At 30.6% G+C, this 20,991-nt stretch overlaps 1 protein-coding gene across 1 annotated transcript; it reads left to right on the forward strand.

Moving 5' to 3' along the window:
- Positions 1–1,659: 1,659 nt before the first annotated feature.
- On the forward strand, positions 1,660–4,120 carry LOC106402777 (protein DETOXIFICATION 6). The gene is made up of 7 exons (XM_013843564.3): positions 1,660–2,071; positions 2,203–2,747; positions 2,833–2,919; positions 3,127–3,183; positions 3,261–3,499; positions 3,578–3,783; positions 3,865–4,120. The coding sequence occupies exons 1-7, from the start codon at positions 1,817–1,819 to the stop codon at positions 3,925–3,927; spliced, it is 1,452 nt and encodes a 483-aa protein (XP_013699018.2). The 5' UTR covers positions 1,660–1,816; the 3' UTR covers positions 3,928–4,120.
- The last annotated feature ends 16,871 nt before the right edge of the window (positions 4,121–20,991 follow it).

Consider the following 20,991-nt stretch of genomic DNA (forward strand, 5'->3'; position numbering starts at 1 on the left):
AATGAAATAAATATGTTGAATGAGAAAACTGTAAAATACTGCTGAGTTGGAAAATATGAACAAAGTTTTTGCTGACAAATGATTCGAGAATACTGAATACATTAAGCATTTAAATTACTAATTAAAATAAATTAAGAGTTATTCTAGAAACATAATGATGAATTACAGTCTGACAAACTTCGAATCTGACTGGGTTTTTGTTACCGTCCGCAAACGCAACTTTTGATGTTGGTAACGGTTAACAACATTTCAAAACAATCATACAAACTGTTACAAATTGTTTTAATCCGCTTCAAACCTATTAAAATCAAAAGCTGGTTCGAGCTAGTATTTGTGGTTGTGGATGGTTGCGGTTGGGTAAATAAATATAATATTTTTGAAAATAGAAATATTATAAATAAAAAATATATATATATATATATATATATATTAAATTCACAAACATTATCATAATTTGTTTTATAAAAACTTTAAACTAACTATTCATTAGAATTTTTAAAAATTGATATACATACATATATAAAGATATACACATATATAAAACAAAACAAAATATTCTTTTAAAAGTTTTAATATAAATCTTCAAAAAAACTTTATTAAAGTTATAACTTTCAGCTAATTTTAAAAATTAAATAAATAAACATAATATTATTCTTAATTACATTATATTGATAATTATTATATTTTATCACAATAGTATGTTTTTATAATGTTATAATATGTTAATATTGGTAATTTATTATTAAACCGCTGCAATAATTTATAATCAACCAGTCACAAATATCCGGCAAACACAATAATTTTTAAACGTTGTGTCACTTATACAAAACGATTTATAACACTTGAAACCGCAAACACCTGCATCCACAACCACAACTGTTGCCGGTCTAGCTCTTAATATAATCTCCTATAAATTGTTAAATTGATTGAGCAAGATGCTTTCTTAGTCGTCCGATTAGTACCTAAGAGAACTTCCAATGGTAGTATTAAGAGGATTTCTTAGCATTTAAAGAAAAAAAAGAAATGAAATTAAGAGAGAAAATAAGTAAAAAAATTTAGTTATGAATTTTTGAGAAATTATGGGATACCATAAAAACACGTGTCATTCAAATAAATGATTAACTAGTTTAAAGAAAATAAAATATAAATAAATAATTTTAATACTAATATTTTTTTTGTTTTAGAAACCTTATCTTAGAAATTTCAAACATCGATAACAACGCTTACACGTTGATTAGTCCCACCAATTAAATGTATTCACCTAGCTTCATTGACTTTTGTTCCTTTTTTAAAAGGGTTTTCTGCGGAAAAAAAAACCTCAATGTAGTTTTTTTTGCAAATTAATCCGCGATCTCAAAAACCCACGGATCAACCCTCTAAGTGCCAGTCAAACCGTAATATAATTTTCGGCCATATTTATGTGTATTTGACTGTGTATAATTTTAACATTTTCTCAATACTAGGTCGTTTTGGCGCTAATTTTTTAATGAAAAAAAATTGTTGAACTCGTGGTTTGAAATTTGAACCTTAAATACCATGTGCATGCTATATAACCATCTCGGCTAACAAATATATTTGTTTATTTAACAAACGCAATTATATAGATTTCTAAAACGAAATGACCTTGTTTTTCTCGGACATGGGAGCTTGCGTAAATGCACAATGAAGGTGGGGTTCAAAACCCAGAAAAACACTTTTTAAAATACAACTAATTTTGTTAGTCTCTGTTAATTTGAGTTCGTGCATTTATATCTTTCACAAGTCCCAACGACACAGAAACGGTCGACGACACGAACTAAACAATTCCAAGAAGTTAATGGAAGATCCTCTTTTACCGGAAGACGAGCAGTGTACCACCGGGAATCCAAAGCCAACGCCGACATGGCCGATAGATTTTACGGCGGAGCTGAAGAACGTCAGCCGCATGGCCGCACCTATGGCCACCGTGACCGTTGCTCAGTTTCTATTGCCTCTTATATCGGTCATGGTAGCCGGCCACCGTGGCGAGCTCCAGCTCTCCGGCGTTGCTCTAGCCACCTCCTTCGCTAACGTCTCCGGCTTCAGCATCATGGTAATTACATAACCTCCTCTTATTACAAGAGCCGTCGTAAGTGCTTGGTTTCGGCTTTGGACCATAGGTTGTACTTATGTCTTTTTAGTCGACGTTCAAAATCTTGAAACGCTAAACTTGTTTTTGTGCAGTTTGGGTTAGTGGGTGCCCTTGAGACTCTGTGTGGCCAAGCTTATGGAGCCAAACAATACTCCAAACTCGGAACCTTCACGTACTCTGCAATCGCCTCCAACGTACCCATTTGCGTCCTCATTTCGATTCTCTGGATTTACATGGACAAATTATTGATTTCCATCGGAAAAGACCATGACATCTCCAAAGTAGCTGGCTCCTATGCGGTTTGGCTTATACCGGGTTTGTTCGCTCAAGCGGTGCAACAACCTGTAACTCGGTTTCTCCAGACTCAGGGTTTAGTTCTACCTCTTCTCTACTGTGCTTTAAGCACATTGTTGTTCCATATACCTGTTTGCTGGATTCTGGTCTACACTTTTGGTCTCGGAAGCAATGGAGCAGCCTTGGGTATTAGCCTGTCTTACTGGTTTAACGTATTGAGTCTCGCTTGTTATGTGAGATTCTCCAGTTCTTGCGAGAAGACTCGTGGCTTCGTGTCAGATGATTTCGTATCTGGCGTCAAACAGTTTTTCCAGTATGGAATACCATCAGCAGCAATGACTTGGTAAAGACAATTCATCATCTTTATCTTTGGTACATGTTGCTTTCATCTCGCTGCTTTATTCGTCTGTTTCTTTTCCTGTGTGCAGCTTAGAGTGGTGGTTGTTTGAGCTCCTTATATTGTCCTCAGGACTTCTCCCTAATCCGAAACTCGAGACCTCTGTTCTTTCTGTTTGGTAATCTATGATACTCTTTTAATCTGACACTCCCCTTTTACATACCTCAGGATTAAATTAACATATTTGTCAAGTAAATGTTGTTAACTTAAACTAAATTCGTTTTGAGTTAGAATGTATATATATATATAACCAAATTTTTGGTGTACATTTCATTAATGAGAGAAGGAATTCAAATCTAATACCTGTTTTCCAAATTCATGACAGTCTTTCAACAGGATCTTTACACTATGTCATACCAATGGGTATCGCGGCTGCTGTGAGGTATGATTTCGATAAGCCATCTCAAAGTTTAGTTTGAGAATTTTGCAACCGATTGGGCCCTGTTTTACTTTTGGCAGCACAAGGATTGCAAACGAATTGGGTGCTGGGAATCCGGAGGTTGCTAGGCTTGCAGTGTTTGCTGGTATTTGCCTTTGGCTCCTAGAGGCTGCCATTTGTAGCACAATTCTTTTCATTTCCAGGAATATTTTCGGCTATGCCTTCAGCAACAGCAAAGAAGTTGTGGACTATGTGACAGAGCTAGCTCCTTTACTCTGTCTCTCGTTTATTGTAGACGGGTTTTCAGCAGTTCTTGGTGGTAATAAGATACCCATATCAACTTGTAGACGGTAGAAAAGAACTCCCAGATCAAATCTTGTTTTATATACTTGGCTAGGTGTTGCTAGGGGAAGTGGGTGGCAACATATTGGAGCTTGGGCAAATGTGGTGGCTTATTATCTCATTGGAGCTCCGGTTGGACTTTTCTTAGCGTTTTGGTGTCACATGAATGGTAAAGGGCTATGGATCGGTGTGATCTTTGGTTCTTCATCGCAAGGCATCATACTTGCTATAGTCACTGCTTGCATGAGTTGGAACGAACAGGTCAATTCCAATCTATTTGTTTTCTTTACTCTTTGTTTTTTTCTCTACTGAAGTTGCTTTGCTGCTATATAATAATTGCAGGCTTCCAAGGCAAGAAAAAGAATAGTTGTAGGGACTTCTTCGTTTGGCAATGGAATTGCTTGAATGGTTCTTTATGTATTTTTGATACAATTCACGGAGATTTTGCTTTTCTTCGAATATGGGATATTATCATGGGCAGCTGTTTCGCAAGAGAAGAGAACATCGGAGGGTGATAATGGAGGAATACTATCATATTATGTCACACCCTTAGTCCCTCACACACTATACTGAAAATTGCTCTTTACTTGATGATCCATTCTTAAATTGTTGCTCATCACACATGGTTATCTACAGAGCTCTTTCAGACACAAATTTTCGGAAATACAAATACATTCTGTGATAGATTTAATTTATTTGTAGAAAATTTGTCAAAGATGACATAAAAGTATTAGTTTAAATAGAAAACTTTTTTTTTTACCACGTTTAAATAGAAAACTAAAGCGCTTCATTCCCAGCTATTTGAAGATATTATACAATCACTTTTTAGAGAAAAATAAAATATATTTTAGTTGGATTTGTTTATAGAAGATTTTAATAATCAACTAGATCATGCGGGACCGCGCATATTTTTTTTAATCAAATAAACCAAATTAGTAAATGTATGGGTAATAGAATAAATGTAAGAAATATGTATATCTATCTATCTATTATTATAAAAACATGTTTCTTTCTTTCTCCTTCATCTACGTCATCTGCCACATAGATAAGTCGATGCTTCTCATCGCAACACGTGTCAAATCTATTATTATAAAATATGTTACTTTCATTTTTCTTCACCCACATCATCTGCCAAATAGATAAGTCAATATCTCTCATCGCGACACGTGTCAAATCTATTATTATAAAAACATGTTCATTTCCTTTTCTTTCACCCACGTTGATGTGCCCTAAAATAGGGAAGGATCACTCAATCGGACTAAAGGGATATGAACTCGCCAACAGTGAGAACTGATGGATTGAATAGTGACACAATGGATAGCGGATGGCCCAATGATACTACCAGACTTCAGTTGGTGCTTGATATGACTCACAAGTCCACCAAAAGAAGGATTTCTAAATGTTGCCTGATATGACGCACAGGTCCAACGAAATAGAGATTTGTTTACTCGGAGATAACCTCACCAAGAAACGAAAAGTGTTCTACAAAGAACAAAGAGATAAACTCAAATAAAAGAAAAAAGGAAAGCTTTATTTCGTGGCTCATAGGCCATATTTATAGGATTACAAGTTGTAGAAATCCAAAGAAGAATGTGCTAAAAACAAGACATTGAAAATAGAAACAAAGACTTGACTAAATAAAGTCTTTGACTGAAACTTGGACTGCCTCTTGATATAGCCACGACCAGGACTTTGAAAAGTGAAGAATATGCTCCTGATATGGGCCAAGACATGTCTCTTTAAGGCCTGGTCGAAATCCATCTCTTTTCCTTAGCCAATTTTTATCGGTTTCTCCATTTGGCTCAAACAAGTATGTTTTTTATTCTTTTTTGTAAACCATCAAGCCCAAGACTTTCTTGGACATTTTGAACATGAATAATCACCTTTAGCATGATTGAATTGGTCATTGGTTCATCAGAAAGAAGGTTAGTCATTTCCAACTTCTCGGGTGGTCTGAATTCACGAGAACTGAAGATCACTAGATTTGTAAATGGCATAACTGTCACATATGAACTTCGTTTGATCTGATTCTTCTTCGAGGAGCTCCGTAATTGAGTTGAGAACATTATCCAAGTAATTTTCTGCGTACAAGCCTCATGGTTTGGAAGATATGAGTCAAACAATGAACATATATCTTTACTGCTTCCCATGATCAAGCCATGCATGTCTGTTTTGCGCGGTGCGCTACCCAAGGGCACATCATTCCCTCCCTCTTTAAAAGGATTTGACCTCAAATCTATTTTGCCTGTATCAAAAGAAAATGAATCAGGAATAAAGAATCTAAAGAACATGTAAAATATAGTGAAGGAAAATTTTGGAAAGAAACTTCCTTGGAGTTTTGAAGTTGTTTTCCTCAAGTACTTCCATCTCCAAATCTCAAACTTATAAGCACGATCTCTGCTTCGGTTCCTGACACCTCTTGGAGACTGATCCTGTTTATCCAGGACACTCAAAACAAACATTAAAATACAAGGATCATATGTGCAAGACAAGTACTTGTTCATATCAGAAACCAAAGTTTCTTTCTCTTAAACATGTAGCACACGTTTCAGATCATCATGAAGCCTATCAAACTAAGTGTTGTACACCAGAATGGTGTCAGGGCACGTGATAGCACAGTTACTAAAGAACAAATTCAAAACATGCGCAAGTTTCTCAGATTTAGAACACAAAAGATCAATTTCAAACCGAGAATTACTTATCCAAGGATCATCACTTTTATCAAAGAAGGTGTTGTAAATCAGAATGCTTTCAAGGCATGAAATATCATAGGACATTTTCAAAACGTACCTAACATGATCAGAATTAGAATACAAAAGTTCAAGATCAGATTTCAAAACAGAGTCACAACAAAAATCGGTTTTAGCTCTAAGTGATTTTTGTTCCAACAAATTCTTAACCATAAATTCGTCCAAGGCACAAGTGGATGCAAACAAGTTACCAGTGATCAGTGCATATCTATAACAACTCAGATTAAAGCTATTTTCTTTGAAGAGAAATGAATCAAACGAATTTCTAGCACAAAAATCAGGTTGTTGCAAATCAAGCTCAAGAGACTCTTTAAAATGATCAAAACCTTTGCTATGTTTCAAGAACTGATCAAAACTCAAAACAAATCCAGAATTGATGCCATTGTCATGTTGAAAACGTTTTTGATCAAGAAGTTCATCAGGTTCAAACACTTTAAAAGAATTAAACATGTTTTCAAAACGTACCTAACATGATCAGAATTAGAATACAAAAGTTCAAGATCAGATTTCAAAACAGAGTCACAACAAAAATCGGTTTTAGCTCTAAGTGGTTTTTGTTCCAACAAATTCTTAACCATAAATTCGTCCAAGGCACAAGTGGATGCAAACAAGTTACCAGTGATCAGTGCATATCTATAACAACTCAGATTAAAGCTATTTTCTTTGAAGAGAAATGAATCAAACGAATTTCTAGCACAAAAATCAGGTTGTTGCAAATCAAGCTAAAGAGACTCTTTAAAATGATCAAAACCTTTGCTATGTTTCAAGAACTGATCAAAACTCAAAACAAATCCAGAATTGATGCCATTGTCATGTCGAAAACGTTTTTGATCAAGAAGTTCATCAGGTTCAAACACTTTAAAAGAATTAAACATGTTTTCAAAAACAGAATCTGAAACACGAAATTCTTTAACCTTGTCAAAACCAAAACGTTACACATCTTGAGAACTGATCTTAACACACATTTCAGACAGAAAATTAATCAAATCAAGTTTCTCACATTGCTCTTGAATGTCTGTGGTCAAAGGCGTAGGAGTTGTGCCAAGATCAAAGCAAAGATGATTCTCCATGTTGATGGATGTCATGCTTGGTGCTTTCTCATCAAAGGTAGTACCAAGTTCGTGTTCCTCATCAAAGATGGGACCTAGGTCATCGTCCAAGGGTCTCCTAGTATTAAGAAGCGGTCCTTGATGTGGGTAGTCGAATGGCTTTTCCTAAAAATCCTGTGAAAATAGAAGAAGACTACTCGGATGCTCCGGTTGCAAAAAAATTAGTTCTGCAATAGTCTGTTCTTCATCAAACATAAAATCAGGTTCTGGAAAAGGAAGATCACAATTATCCTCACAAATCATCAAACTTTCAATGAGCTCTTCATCATACTCATCAAAAATTGGTAAAGAATCTGAAAAATCTTTTAGATCTTCAAGGTTGTTTTCAGATTTACCTTTGGGTTTTTCATTGATGAATAAAGATGGCTTAGCTACAGGTGCACGTGTGGTTGTGCTCTTCTTTTGGATCTTACTGACTTCCTTGAGGGCTTTCACCACACCCTCCACAAGGTTGTCACAAAACTCCTGGACTTCAAACTGACTGAAAAGCCTTCTTTGTTCAGCTTCAAACATCTTAACCTGAAAGTTCTCAACACAAAAGGTTAACAGATAAAAATAGTCCTCACACTCTCAAGTGTTTGATCTCACCCACACAAGTGTTTCTCTCAGATTTTAGTGGTCACTCAAGAGTCTCCTCTCAAAGTTCTAAGAGAACAAATCAAGTAACCCAATGGATTTCTCCAAGCAAGCAAGAGATGAAACACATGATAGAAAGATAAGAGAATTGATTTTGAAATTCGTATTAACCACTCCAAGGCTGGATTTCTCCTCAGCCAGCAGAATTTCTCTTCCACCACCTAGCCAAATAAATCAAAACTTTTCGATTTTTTCTTTTTCTTTTTTTTGATAAATCCTTTTCTTTTCTTTTCTTTTCTTTTCTTTTCTTTTCTGTTTTTTTTTATAGAAGAATGGCGATAGGTAAGGTAGTGGCCCGAATTTGAGATAGAAAGAAGAAGAAAAAGTGTTTAGAAATGGAAGATGAGAAAGATGGATAGATAGTACCGGTTGAGTGGCTCTGATACCACTTGATGCGCCCTAAAATAGGGAAGGATCACTCAATCGGACAAAAGGGATATGAACTCGTCGAAAGGGAGAACTGGTGGATTGAACGGTGACACAATGGGTTGCGGATGGCCCAATGATACTACCAGACTTCAGTTGGTGCTTGATATGACTCACAAGTCCACCAAAAGAAGGATTTCTAAACGTTGCCTGATATGACTCACAGGTCCATCGAAATAGAGATTTGTTTACTCGGAGATAACCTCACCAAGAAACGAAAAGTGTTCTACAAAGAGCAAAGAGATAAACTCAAATAAAAGGAAAAATGAATGCTTTATTTCGTGGCTCATAGGCCATATTTATAGGATTACAAGTTGTAAAAATCCAAAGAAGAATGTGCTAAAAACAAGGCATTGAAAATAGAAACAAGGACTTGACTAAATAAAGTCTTTGACTGAAACTTGGACTGCCTCTTGATATAGCCACGACCAGGACTTTGAAAAGTGAAGAATATGCTCATGATATGGGCCAAGACATGTCTCTTTAAGGCCTGGTCGAAATCCATCTTTTTTCCTTAGCCAATTTTTATCGGTTTCTCCATTTAGCTCAAACAAGTCTGTTTTTTATTCTTTTTTGTAAACCATCAAGCCCAAGACTTTCTTGGACATTTAGAACATGAATAATCACCTTTGGCATAATTGAATTGGTCATTGGTTCATCAGAAAGAAGGTTAGCCATTTCCAGCTTCTCGGGTAGTCTGAATTCACGAGAACTGAAGACCACTTGATTTGTAAATGGCATAACTGTCACATATGAACTCTGTTTGATCTGATTCTTCTTCGAGGAGCTCCGTAATTGAGTTGAGAACATTCTACAAGTGATTTCATGCGTAGAAGCCTCATGGTTTGGAAGATATGAGTCAAACAATGAACATATATCTTTACTGCTTCCCATGATCAAGCCATGCATGTCTGTTTTGCGCGGTGCGCTGCCCAAGGGCACATCACATGTCATCTACCACATAGATAAGTCGATGCCTCTCATCGTGACACATGTCAAATGAGAATAAAACTATGTGTTTCATTAAAACGTGTTTTGTGATGGGTTTGCATGTTAGGCTCCGAATAATAATCATGTTACCGGCCCTAGAGGATATGTGCTTTGCATTCTAATCCTAATTGCTACATCGTGAAGTTGCAGATCGTCTTCCCATTCCAAAGGCGGCGACGCGTGACGTCTGAGATTTTTCATTGATTGAAACGGGTGGAGTTGTAACTTCGTGTTTATTCCAAGGATCGGCCTTCTCCAAAAATATACTTCATTGAAACCCTAATCGATGATTCTCTTCATCTTCCTGATTGTGAAAAATTGGAAATGTTTCGTGGTTAGGCTCAAGCGTAAGGTCGTCTCAACGCAGTCATCAACCATTGTCGATGTATCATTCAATGCTTCCTCACTTACTGCCTTCACCAAAAACTTCAACTATAAAAAGCTATGCTTGACCCCGTGAAATTCATCAGTTATTTCTTCTCCTTCTAGATGCAAAGGTAATTCTGGCTTCACTATGTAGTTTTTTATTTTTACTTTTTATCATGTCTTTCGTTGATCATGCTTTAATTATCAAACTTTCAACCCTAATAGTTCGTTCAACGGAGATCGATTTGTTCATGTCTTCATTATCAAAATCATTTCCCAATTTTTTTTTTTTAAATCATGCCAGCTTGCGGGGAGAAGCGAGCTTGAAGTTCCTTACTTTGTTTATGGCTGTGGAAGTTCTTCTCGCTATCCTAAGCCACAAGGTCCTAACATACCTAAGCAGAAGTTTGAAGTAAAAAGCATTTGAACTGGCTGAACAAACCCGATGTCAAGAGCATTCAGGTCAGATAAATCTTAATCTAATATCTTTTTTTTTTTAGTATTTTCTGCTTGGACTGATTTTGGTAAGTCTCATAATCCAGTTTCTATTTCTTTAGCTTTTGGTTTTGTTTATTTTGTTCTAATTGAACAATACGTTCAAATTGTGATAAAAAAATCCCCCAAAAAGAGATGTAATTGTTGTGTTCCTATCACAAAGCAACCAGATTTTTATCATCATTTCCTCAAAGATCATAAGATTCAGGTACATAGATACAACGTTGACACATATTTTATTTGGGCTTTGTGTTTTATGTTTTAAGTGCTGATGTTTTGTTTAGTTTACTTGCAGTTCCTTTTTTAGATGAAGCACAATTACCATCCTGAAAGACTCTTTGATAACAACAAAGTGTCTTTCTGAAGTCAGAATAGAAAGATGTACATATCCCTCAGTTATGGCATCAATATGGTAAATGTGCCAAAGGAACCATTCCAATGAGGAGAACAAAAGAACATGATGTCTTGAGAGAAAGTTCATTCAAAAGATATGGCAAAACCAAGCATAGAACTTTCCTGTTTCTTAAATCTGAGGAACCTGACCTCATGAACCAAAGTAGTCATCAGATGAGAGAAAAGTTTTTTTTTTGTTGATTTATTGATCTGAGATGTGTTATTTGTTTTGGTTTGATGAGCTATAACATGCCATTGCTTACGTGGAAGGGGATAATTACTATGAAGTATCATCTTTATTACTAGACGGTTCATAGGGGTTCTTTCAAGTCTTATCTCTCTATTCAAACACAAATTTATTATCGGATACTGTTTACTCTCCGTTTCTCACATGTGCAACTACAAAGTGCTTCTTAACCTCCTCACTGAAGTAACTGGACATGTTATAATACGGGCTCATCTCTTATAATTTTCTTGGATCCTCACAACAGAGGTTCAAGTCTTTATGTCTGTTCCTGGAATTGTTAGGTCATTCCAAAATTATTACTCTTCTCTCCCCATTTCTAAATCCTAATCATAGTTTAAATTGGTTAGCAGTAATTTAACTATAAATTGTTACTGTAAGTCCATAACCACAATTATATATACAGATATACAACCAATGTAAAAAAACTTATACTACAAAAGGAAATCAAAAATAATATAATCACTAATTATACTTTTAAAAGTAATCAATAATATTTGTTTTAATAAATCTTTAAATAGTAATGTGTTAAGTTATCAAGTTGAATTAAAAAATGGTAGTTAAAGTTTACTTTTTGCATAATTTAAAACAATGGATTTTACAGAAAATCTGTAAAATGTATTCTGAAACAAATTTATATTAGAGAGAAAACAATTAAGTGTTGAATCTCAACTGTAACTCTAAATAATTTAGAGGCAAAACCAGTATTGAAAAATGTAATATAATTACATGATTAAAAATGAAAATTTTCTTATTAGTTCCAATAATTTTAAATAATAATAAAAAAACAAATGGTGAATATATATTAAAATCACTTTCAATTGAGAATAAACTAAATATTATTTTAGTTCTTCATTTTTTTAGTTATGTTTTGATTCACTCTAACTTCCTCCAAAAACTTATTTGATATGAAGTGGTATATAACTAAAGTAAAAATTTGCTATAGTATACTATTTCATTAATTTATAAATTACTATTTAAAAATAATATTTCAAAATATCATGAGAAAAATTCCTAACAATTTATTTTGTTACTAAACAAAGTTCAACAAAAGATATACTAAGTTACAAACATAACCAGTAAAACACTAAAGTTACATTAATAATTCATTCCAGATATAATTATGATGTGAAACAAGTATATTTCAAAACATCATTTTTCCTGTTAAATTAGAAAATATTAATTATTACTTATGATATTATTAAGGTCCTATTATTAAACTATATATATAGTATTTTAAAATTTAGATTTAATTATTTTATCAAATTATATAATATTTTGGATACAGACAAATTTATTAGAGAAATTTCCTAGAATGGCATTTTTTAACTTTTTGTCACAAAAATAGCCTCCAACGAAGAAAATGAGCAAAATAAGTTTTATTAAAGAGTAAAAATACATTTTTACCCTAGGGTTAACTAATCTAAACTTATGGTTTAGAGTTAAGGAGTTAGGGTTTGGGGATAGGGTTTCAAATTTTTTAAAAAAAATATTAAAAATTTTAAAATAATAGGAAGCTATTTTGGTCATTTTTTTTTTTTATGGCTATTTTTGTGACAAAAACTTAAAAATGACTATTTGAGAGAATTGCCCAATTTATTATCATAAAAGAAATAATTTGTGTAAAAGTGTTTTAAAACTCAATATTTTTGAAATAAATTTAGTATTACTTATTTATAGTTTATATATTTTTATTATGTCAAATTGAAATATAAATAATAGTAATATAGATATTATTATATTTTTTGAATTATGTTTTTGCTATTTTTTTCTAAAAATAGAGAATAATGAAGGTTACTGTTATTTTAATCCAAACTAAAAATATTTATTAAAAACAAAAATATTATCTCAGAATTATTTTAATTATATTTTTTGTTTATAATATCGTTTTAAATCTATAATTATTATAAATATTTTATACAATTAATATAAATTCATAAAAAACAGTTTTTATTATAACTTCTCGCCCGTAGGGTGGGCATACCCTAGTGAATTATAAATTAAAAGATATAACTATCAAAAGATACATTATTCATAAGAGAGGGATATTTAATAGATAAATCTATAAAAAATGTTGGTTTATAAAGAAATATAATTAAAAGTGTTGGATGTTTATTTTCTAACACTTGAATCATAAGGAAGGAATAATTAATAGATATATGTAGGTATAACTTTATAATCGAAAAATGTATTTAATTTAAAATTTTACAAAAAACAGTTGGGTCAGATAGAATGTTTCAGTTTTAATAAGATAGATGAATTTTAGTAATTGAAGTTTGTATTCTGGTCAGTTTCTAGTGCACCGTGGATTTGATCGCTTAGATTTATTGAAGGGAATTCATATAATATTGGATGAGAATTCATACAAGTCTCGACGTATGCTCTTTGATTGAATGAGAATTCATATAAATGAACGGTGCTAGTTGAAGATGACAAATCACTGATGTTATCTTTCTCAATGTGTATATATTCAATATTATCCACATACTGGATTTTCTGACGACTATTATGCATAGCTTCAATCAAGTCAAAACGAAATTTGCTGCTCTTACATCTACTTCGGCTGCACGTTTGACACCGTCTAGTTGTTAGCGTCTTAGTCGTTGCTTCGTTGTCGTTGGTAAGAAACGTGCTCCCCAAGTGTTAATTATTATCATGTATTTATTTATTTTTTATTTTTTTGAAAAAGGGTTGCAAATCATGTATTTATTTTCCATGCACTTTTTACGATAATATTATTATGCGCTAAACATGAAATTAAAAATTGAATTATATAATATTGTATGTTTATAAGTTTGTTGATAATGTGATGCTAACTAGTATTTTTCAGGTAGTTAACAAGCTTTTTAGTCTTTATTAACTCTTTTCAAATTAAAAGATGGTGTTGGATGAAGTATACAAACTTTGGAGTGTAAATAAGTAAAACAAATAAAGAAACAAAGAACTAAGAATTTTTTGTCGGGAACTTGTGGTCAAGTGGCAAAGGGAAAAGTTTGGGATGTCAATATATTTTAGATTCGATCCATCATGCGAAACAAAGTCACATGTTATCTCGATACCCTACATGAATATGGGCTTTTGCTTTTGGTCCATTTGAATACCCGGAAAAAATGATCTATCCATGGACTGCACCTCTACTTAGGAATTAGTTTGGGCTTTTCCATAAATCCGGAATACCCCAAATTAATCAAAAAGAAAAAAAGAGCTATGGATCGGTGTGATCTTTGGTTCTTCATGGCAAGGCATCAGACTTGCTATAATCACTGCTTGCATGAGTTGGAGCGAGCAGATCAATTTGCAATCTATTTTATTTGTTTTTTTACTCTTTGTTTTTTTGTCTACTGAAGTTACTTGGCTGCTACCTGAATATTCCAGGGTTCCAAAGCAAGAAAAAGAATAGTTGCAGGGACTTCATCTTTTGGCAATGGAATTGTTTGAAGAGTTATTCTTGGGTTCACCCCAAAGATGAATCTATAGGTTCACTAACCAATAGTATTTTGTTATGAGTTATTTTTGGGTTCACTCCTATAGTTTCAACCAACCAATAGAAACCAACCAATAGAAATTTGTTATTTCATATTCAGTATCATTTAAAAAAAGAAACAAAGTATTACCAAGTTATATTATGTTTTTAAAATAAAAAGGTAAAAATAAATGAAAAATAGTAATAGTTGCAAAAAAAAAAGAACATTTTTAAAAAATATTTTTAAAACCGTCAGCAAAACACTAAACTCTAAATCATAAACCATAAACCCTTGGGTAAACCCTAACCCTTGGATAAATCTTAAACCCTACATCAGAAACACTAAAAACTAAATCATAAAAATCCTAAGCCCTTAATCCTAACCCCTAAATCCTTAGATAAAAAAAGTTGTAGTTGCTAAAGAGAATTTTTAAATATTTTTAACGGCAAAACACTAAACCCTAAATACTAAACGTTAAACTCTAAACCCTTGGATAAACCATAAACACTAGGGTTTAGGATTTATCCAAGGGTTTAAGGGTTAGGATTAAGAGTTTAATGTTTTTAAGATTTAAGGTTCAGTGTTTTTGATTTAAGATTTATGATTTATCCAAAATTTTAGGGTTTGGGATTTAGGTTTTACCCAATGGTTTAGGATTTAGGTTTAAGGTTTAGAGTTTTGCTGATGGCGTTATAAATATTTTTAAAAAAATTCCAACTAGTCCTATTTTTTTATTTATTTTTTACTTTTTATTTTATTGTAAAAACATAATATGAAGATAATATTTTGTTTACTTTTTTAAAAGATATTGAATATGAAATAACAAAAGAGCTGTTCCTGGGTTACCAACCAATAGTATTCTTTTTATTTCATATTCAGTATCTCTTAAAAACGGAAACAAAATATTATCTTTATATTATGTTTTTAAAATAAATAAAAAATATGACTAGTTGGAAAATGTTTTTTTAAATATTTTTAACGTCATCGGCAAAACACGAAACCTTAAACTTAAATCGTAAAACCTTGGGTAAAACCTAGGGTAAAACCTAAATCCTAAACCCTAAACTTTTGGATAAATCCTAAACCCTAAATCAAAAACACTGAACACTAAATCTTAAAAACATTAAACCCTTAATCCTAACCCTTAAACCCTTGGATAAACTCTAAACCCTAGGGTTTTATGGTTTATCCAAGGGTTTAGAGTTTAGTGATTAGTGTTTAGGGTTTAGTGTTTTTCCGTTAAAAATATTTTAAAAAAAAATTCTTTAGCAACTACAACTTTTTTTATATCTAAGGATTTAGGGGTTAGGATTAAGGGTTTAGAAATTTTAAGATTTAGTGTTTAGTGTTTTTGATTAAGGGTTTAAGATTTATCTAAGGATTTAGGGTTTACCCAAAGGTTTAGGATTTAGGGATTAGTGTTTTGCTGACGGTTTTAAAAATATATTTTTTTAAATGTTATTTTTTGCAACTATTATTATTTTTAATTTATTTTTACTTTTTTTATTTAAAAAAAACATAATATAACTTGATAATAGTTTGTTTCTTTTTTTAAAAGATATTGAATATGAAATAACAAATTTCTATTGGTTGGTGAACCTGTAGGGATAAACCCAAGAATAACTCTTGTTTGAATGGTTCTCTACGTATTTCTTATACAATTCATGGAGATTTAGCTTTGAGTTATTCTTGGGTTCACCCCGTATGGTGAACTTCTAGGTTCACCAACCAATAAGATTTCATTATTTCAAATTTGATATCTTTTAAAAAAGTAAACAAAATATTGTCAAGTTATATTATGTTTTTAAAATAAAAAAGTAAAAAAAAAGTAGTTACAGAAAAAAGAATTAAAATAAAATATTTTTAACGTCGTGAGCAAAACACTAAATCCTTAATTCTAATCCCTAAATCCTAAATCTTAAACCCTAAACCCTTGGGTAAACCATAAACTCTTGGATAAATCATAAACTCTAAATAAAAACACTAAACACTAAAACCCTAAACCGTAAACCGTAAACCTTTGAGTGTTTTAGTGTTTAGTGATTTTGATTTAGAGTTTATGATGTATCCAAGAATTTAGGGTTTACCCAAAGATTTAGGGTTTAGGGATTAAAATTTCGGGTTTAGTGTTTTGATGACGACGTTAAAAGTATTTTTTGTAGTTATTACTATTTTTTATTTATTTTTTAATACTTTTTAATTTTAAAAACATAATATAATTTGATAATATATATATATATATATATATATATATATATATTTTTAAAGATATCAAATATGAAATAACAGATGAACAGCTGTTTCGCCAGAAAACATCGGAGGGCGTTAATGTAGGAATACTATCGTACTATGTTAACCCTTAGTCCCTCACATACAATACTGAGAGTTGTTCTTTACTCGACGATCCATATCATACCCATTCTTAAATTGTTGCTCATTGAAGAGCTATTTCTGACACAAATATTTGAAAATATAAATACATTATGTGATATATTTAAATTCTTTTTTGGAATTTGTCAAAAATTGACGTAAGAATATTTGATTAAATAGAAAATTATAGTCTTTCATTCCCATCTATTTGAAGATTTTTTTTTTTTTACATCAAAAGACTATTCTTTCATTCACTTGAAGTGTTCTTAATAACTAAAACGGAATAAAATAACTAACAAAACAAAGAGCCGTATAAAAAAACTAAACAGTTGTAGCTAAAAAGTCAGCAGTTTCATTATGTTTCCGAAAAATGCAGGATATCCTGAAATCTTTTCTTTGAGCTTGTATCACCTTTAACTCTGTGAAAAAATATGGTCATGCTAAAAGTTTCTTTATTATCTCTATCAGATCTTTAAAATATGTCCCAAAATGCTGACCTTCGTTGAACTTATTGTATCCACTCCTATTGATAGGTGTATATTATAGTATTTATAGAAGAATCAATACCAAGACAATCTTACTTTTACAAAAGATTAATAAAATTCATTAATGACATTTAAGTCTTTTGGTTTTGGGCCTACAAATACACCTAAATAGATCTATAAATAATGGACCTATATATATTTAAATGATATACTAACTTTAAATTTAATATAAGTTTAAATATATTATGAACTATAAATAATTAACAAACATGAAAATATCATTTTCTTAAATATATGTATCAATATTCAAAATAGATCATTTGAATATTATACAGATTTTCAATACAAACCAAATCATATATCCTACACCATATATCATATACATATTTGAATATCATTTTTTCATGTATAATGTTATTTTATACATAATATTGATATGACAATTACGGGTGTTCAAGAATATTTTAAAACTTATATAAAAATCAATTTTTAAATCTAAAATAAAAACACAAACTTATAATAGGTTATTAATATCGAAAATAAACTAATATTGTCATATCAATAAGTTTTTTTTTTTTATATTATCATTTTTTATTTGGATAATATAATAAAATTTCATCAAACTCTAAGGAATCACTAATTTATGTAATATTAAAATATATGAGTAATTTAATTAATTTTTAAAAAAAATATTATCAGATATTTTGTGTTTTATCGAATCAATGGTATCATATTGAAGGTTAATAGTGAATTTTTGGGTTTTTACAGGGTTATTTTTAATTAACGATTTTTTCATTAAATCCGAACCGGATTATAGACAATGTATCAGGTCTATAGGTTCAACCATGAATCTAGGTCGGATATGAAAACAAATTTTAAAACTCAAACATTATTATAGAACAACTACCATATTTCGAACAAATACCATATTTTGAAAAGAAAAAAAAACAAATGATAAAACATTATTATAGAACAACTACCATATTTCGAACAAATACTATATTTTGAAAAGAAAAAAAAACAAATGATAAAAACCTAAAAACTCAATTGTTATGGTTTGAAACAAAAATAATGGTAGTTTGCAAATCAGTTCTAAGTGCGGATCAAAATCTAGTTTAATATTTAAATCTCCTGAAAGCTGGCATATTGAATATCACAATGGTATAAATCTGTTTTAGTTTTTGAAAATCAATGGATTTAGTAATTGAAGTCGGTATCTCTGGTACACAATGGATTTGATCGCTTATATTTGTGGAAGGGAATTCATATAGGATTGAATGAGAATTCATATAAGTCTTCACATATGTTCTTGATTGAGTAAGAACTAAACTTTGATCTGCGGGGCGCGTTGATGTAATTTTTTTTTATAAAAATAAATAACTTATATATTTAATACTATAAATATAACATTTACCATATTACATATCTTTTTTATATAACATGTCTGCACATAATATTTTTATTGTATTTGGATCATCAATATATTATATTTGGTTTATAAATCTTCTAAATTAGTATGGTTGTCTAAATAATCACAATATACATTTTTCTTAAAGCAAATTTATTATGATTTGAAAATAAATATTAATTTGCAAATGTCTTTTTGTCGAATTAATTGTTCTACAAGTAATTTTTCAAAACTTGAAAATATATATAACATAGTTATTGTGATTACCACAAAGTGAGAATTATATAAATAACATAATATTGTAACTCTTGAAAAGAAAAAAATGGATCCATCTATATTATGGAAAAGATTGGAACTATATTTTGTGCTAATGTTAAATCCAATGTCATGTTAAATTAATGAATGGTTCATATAGTAATATAACTAATTAGCTTTAGAAAATAACAGTTATATCAACGTTAATAGAAAAAAGAGACAAAGCGATCATAATATTTGTTAGGATTTCGTTGATTCCTTCCAGGTCCTTCAAATTTTTTTTGTTATTTATACCTAAATAAAGATTTAAAAGCTTTTAGGATTCACGAGTATGTTGAAGTACCTTTGGAAAATAACTCTTAATAATTATAACTTGTGCCACTTATTTAATAATTATTAATTAATTAACTATAAATTATTTATTTTGTTAGACTGCTCTCTAACCAAATTTACCATTTATTCTTTAACCAAACAAACCATTATTTTCCAACCGAATTATTCTAATCGATTCTTACAATAAAATTAAATAGATTTATTTAAAATGTGACATGCAAACTTTAAACATTAAATATAGAGAAGTTGAAAAGTTTAAACAGATATTCATACCTTAGAAATAAATAAATAAAAACTAAAAAGATAACAGAAAATATACAATAGTTTCTTAGAGCAACTTTGGAACACCAGCAACGGGGTATTGTGATTGAATCTCTAAAAAAGTAAAATATTATTTTTAATTATATAATTGTATTTATTTATTCTTTTAAATTAGTAGAGTACTTATAGGATTGACATATAGAGACGAGAGACTTGATTCTCTTTATGAGAAACCATTTTCTTTCTATTGTATTTATTTTCTATTTATTCATTTATTTTAAAAATATTGAGAAATTCATAAATTTAACACTATGCATGCTTTTATTGTTTGGTATCTCAAAACACGTATCTAAATCATTTAATACAATTATTCTAATACATTTTGTTTGTATAACTAAAATTTAAAACGTCTAAACGAATTAAATCAATATGGGTGGACAATAAATAGACATGTGGTATCAAAGGTTCTAATGAGTTTCTTATAATTTTGAGAACCCAAACTCATACTATCTCATATTGTTTCAATTTTTGTATTTATTTTAATAGTGAGATACTCATTCAGATACTTCCATTAAACAAAATATATTAAATAACCAAAAAAAATCTTACACAACATGTTAGCTTTTGAGTGGTTTGATTTCTTAAAAAAAATCTAACACATGATAAATATATATAAAATGAATATAGGGTTCAATAACAGAAATAATTTTTCAGTACGCACTTTTTTTTGGAAATTTTTCTAGAAAACTTACACTTCTTTCAATCTTTCTTGTCATGAGAATTGATTTTATGGTAGTTAGTGCTCCTTAGGACTGAGAAAAATGTATGTAAAATTTGATTTGATTTGTTATCCGTTTAGATTCGAATAAAAAAATTAAATATCCATAATTCTACGAAGCAAAGCAAGTACTAATATGCAATATCCGTAAGAACAAAAACTAATTTTTTTTAAGAACAAATATCTGATCCAATCCATTATATACATATAAATACATATATTCAAAGAGCTCTATATATGAATTAAATAATTATTATATTTTAATATTTTATGTACGTTTTACAATATTTTATTTATTAAATTGATTATTTTAGTTATTAGAATTTTAAAAAGTATGTAAATTTTTTATCTTTGTAATAAAATATGAATATTTATATTATCTATGATTTTTTTAATTTATATGGATCGGGTAATCGGTTAATAATATAAATTTTGGATATCCACACTGAATACCCAGATAGCTACATATCGAATCAGATCGGATAATTGATTATTCGGATGAAACAAATAAGATCATGAATACCTCTAAAACCCCGGATATATGATTTGTGCCCACTTAGTGTTCCTCACCGTTTTGAGAAGATGTTTTATCTCTTCCATATATTCATTTTTAGTCGTGTTTTAAGTCTTCTATGTCGTGTTTCCTCTAGAACAGATGATCTAGAAAGGTGTATATATTCGATATCAGAAACACTAATAGGAAGGA

This window comes from Brassica napus, chromosome C7, assembly GCF_020379485.1.
Source record: "Brassica napus cultivar Da-Ae chromosome C7, Da-Ae, whole genome shotgun sequence".
In the NCBI taxonomy this organism is placed as follows: Eukaryota; Viridiplantae; Streptophyta; class Magnoliopsida; order Brassicales; family Brassicaceae; genus Brassica; species Brassica napus.

What these genes read in the sequence shown, in the direction of transcription:
- LOC106402777 (XM_013843564.3), top strand. Translation starts at nt 1,817, where the DNA reads ATGGAAGATCCTCTTTTACCGGAAGACGAGCAGTGTACCACCGGGAAT. An exon ending in ACCTCTGTTCTTTCTGTTTG is followed by an intron (nt 2,920 to 3,126) that starts GTAATCTATGAT and finishes AATTCATGACAG; the next exon opens with TCTTTCAACAGGATCTTTAC. An exon ending in GCATGAGTTGGAACGAACAG is followed by an intron (nt 3,784 to 3,864) that starts GTCAATTCCAAT and finishes TAATAATTGCAG; the next exon opens with GCTTCCAAGGCAAGAAAAAG.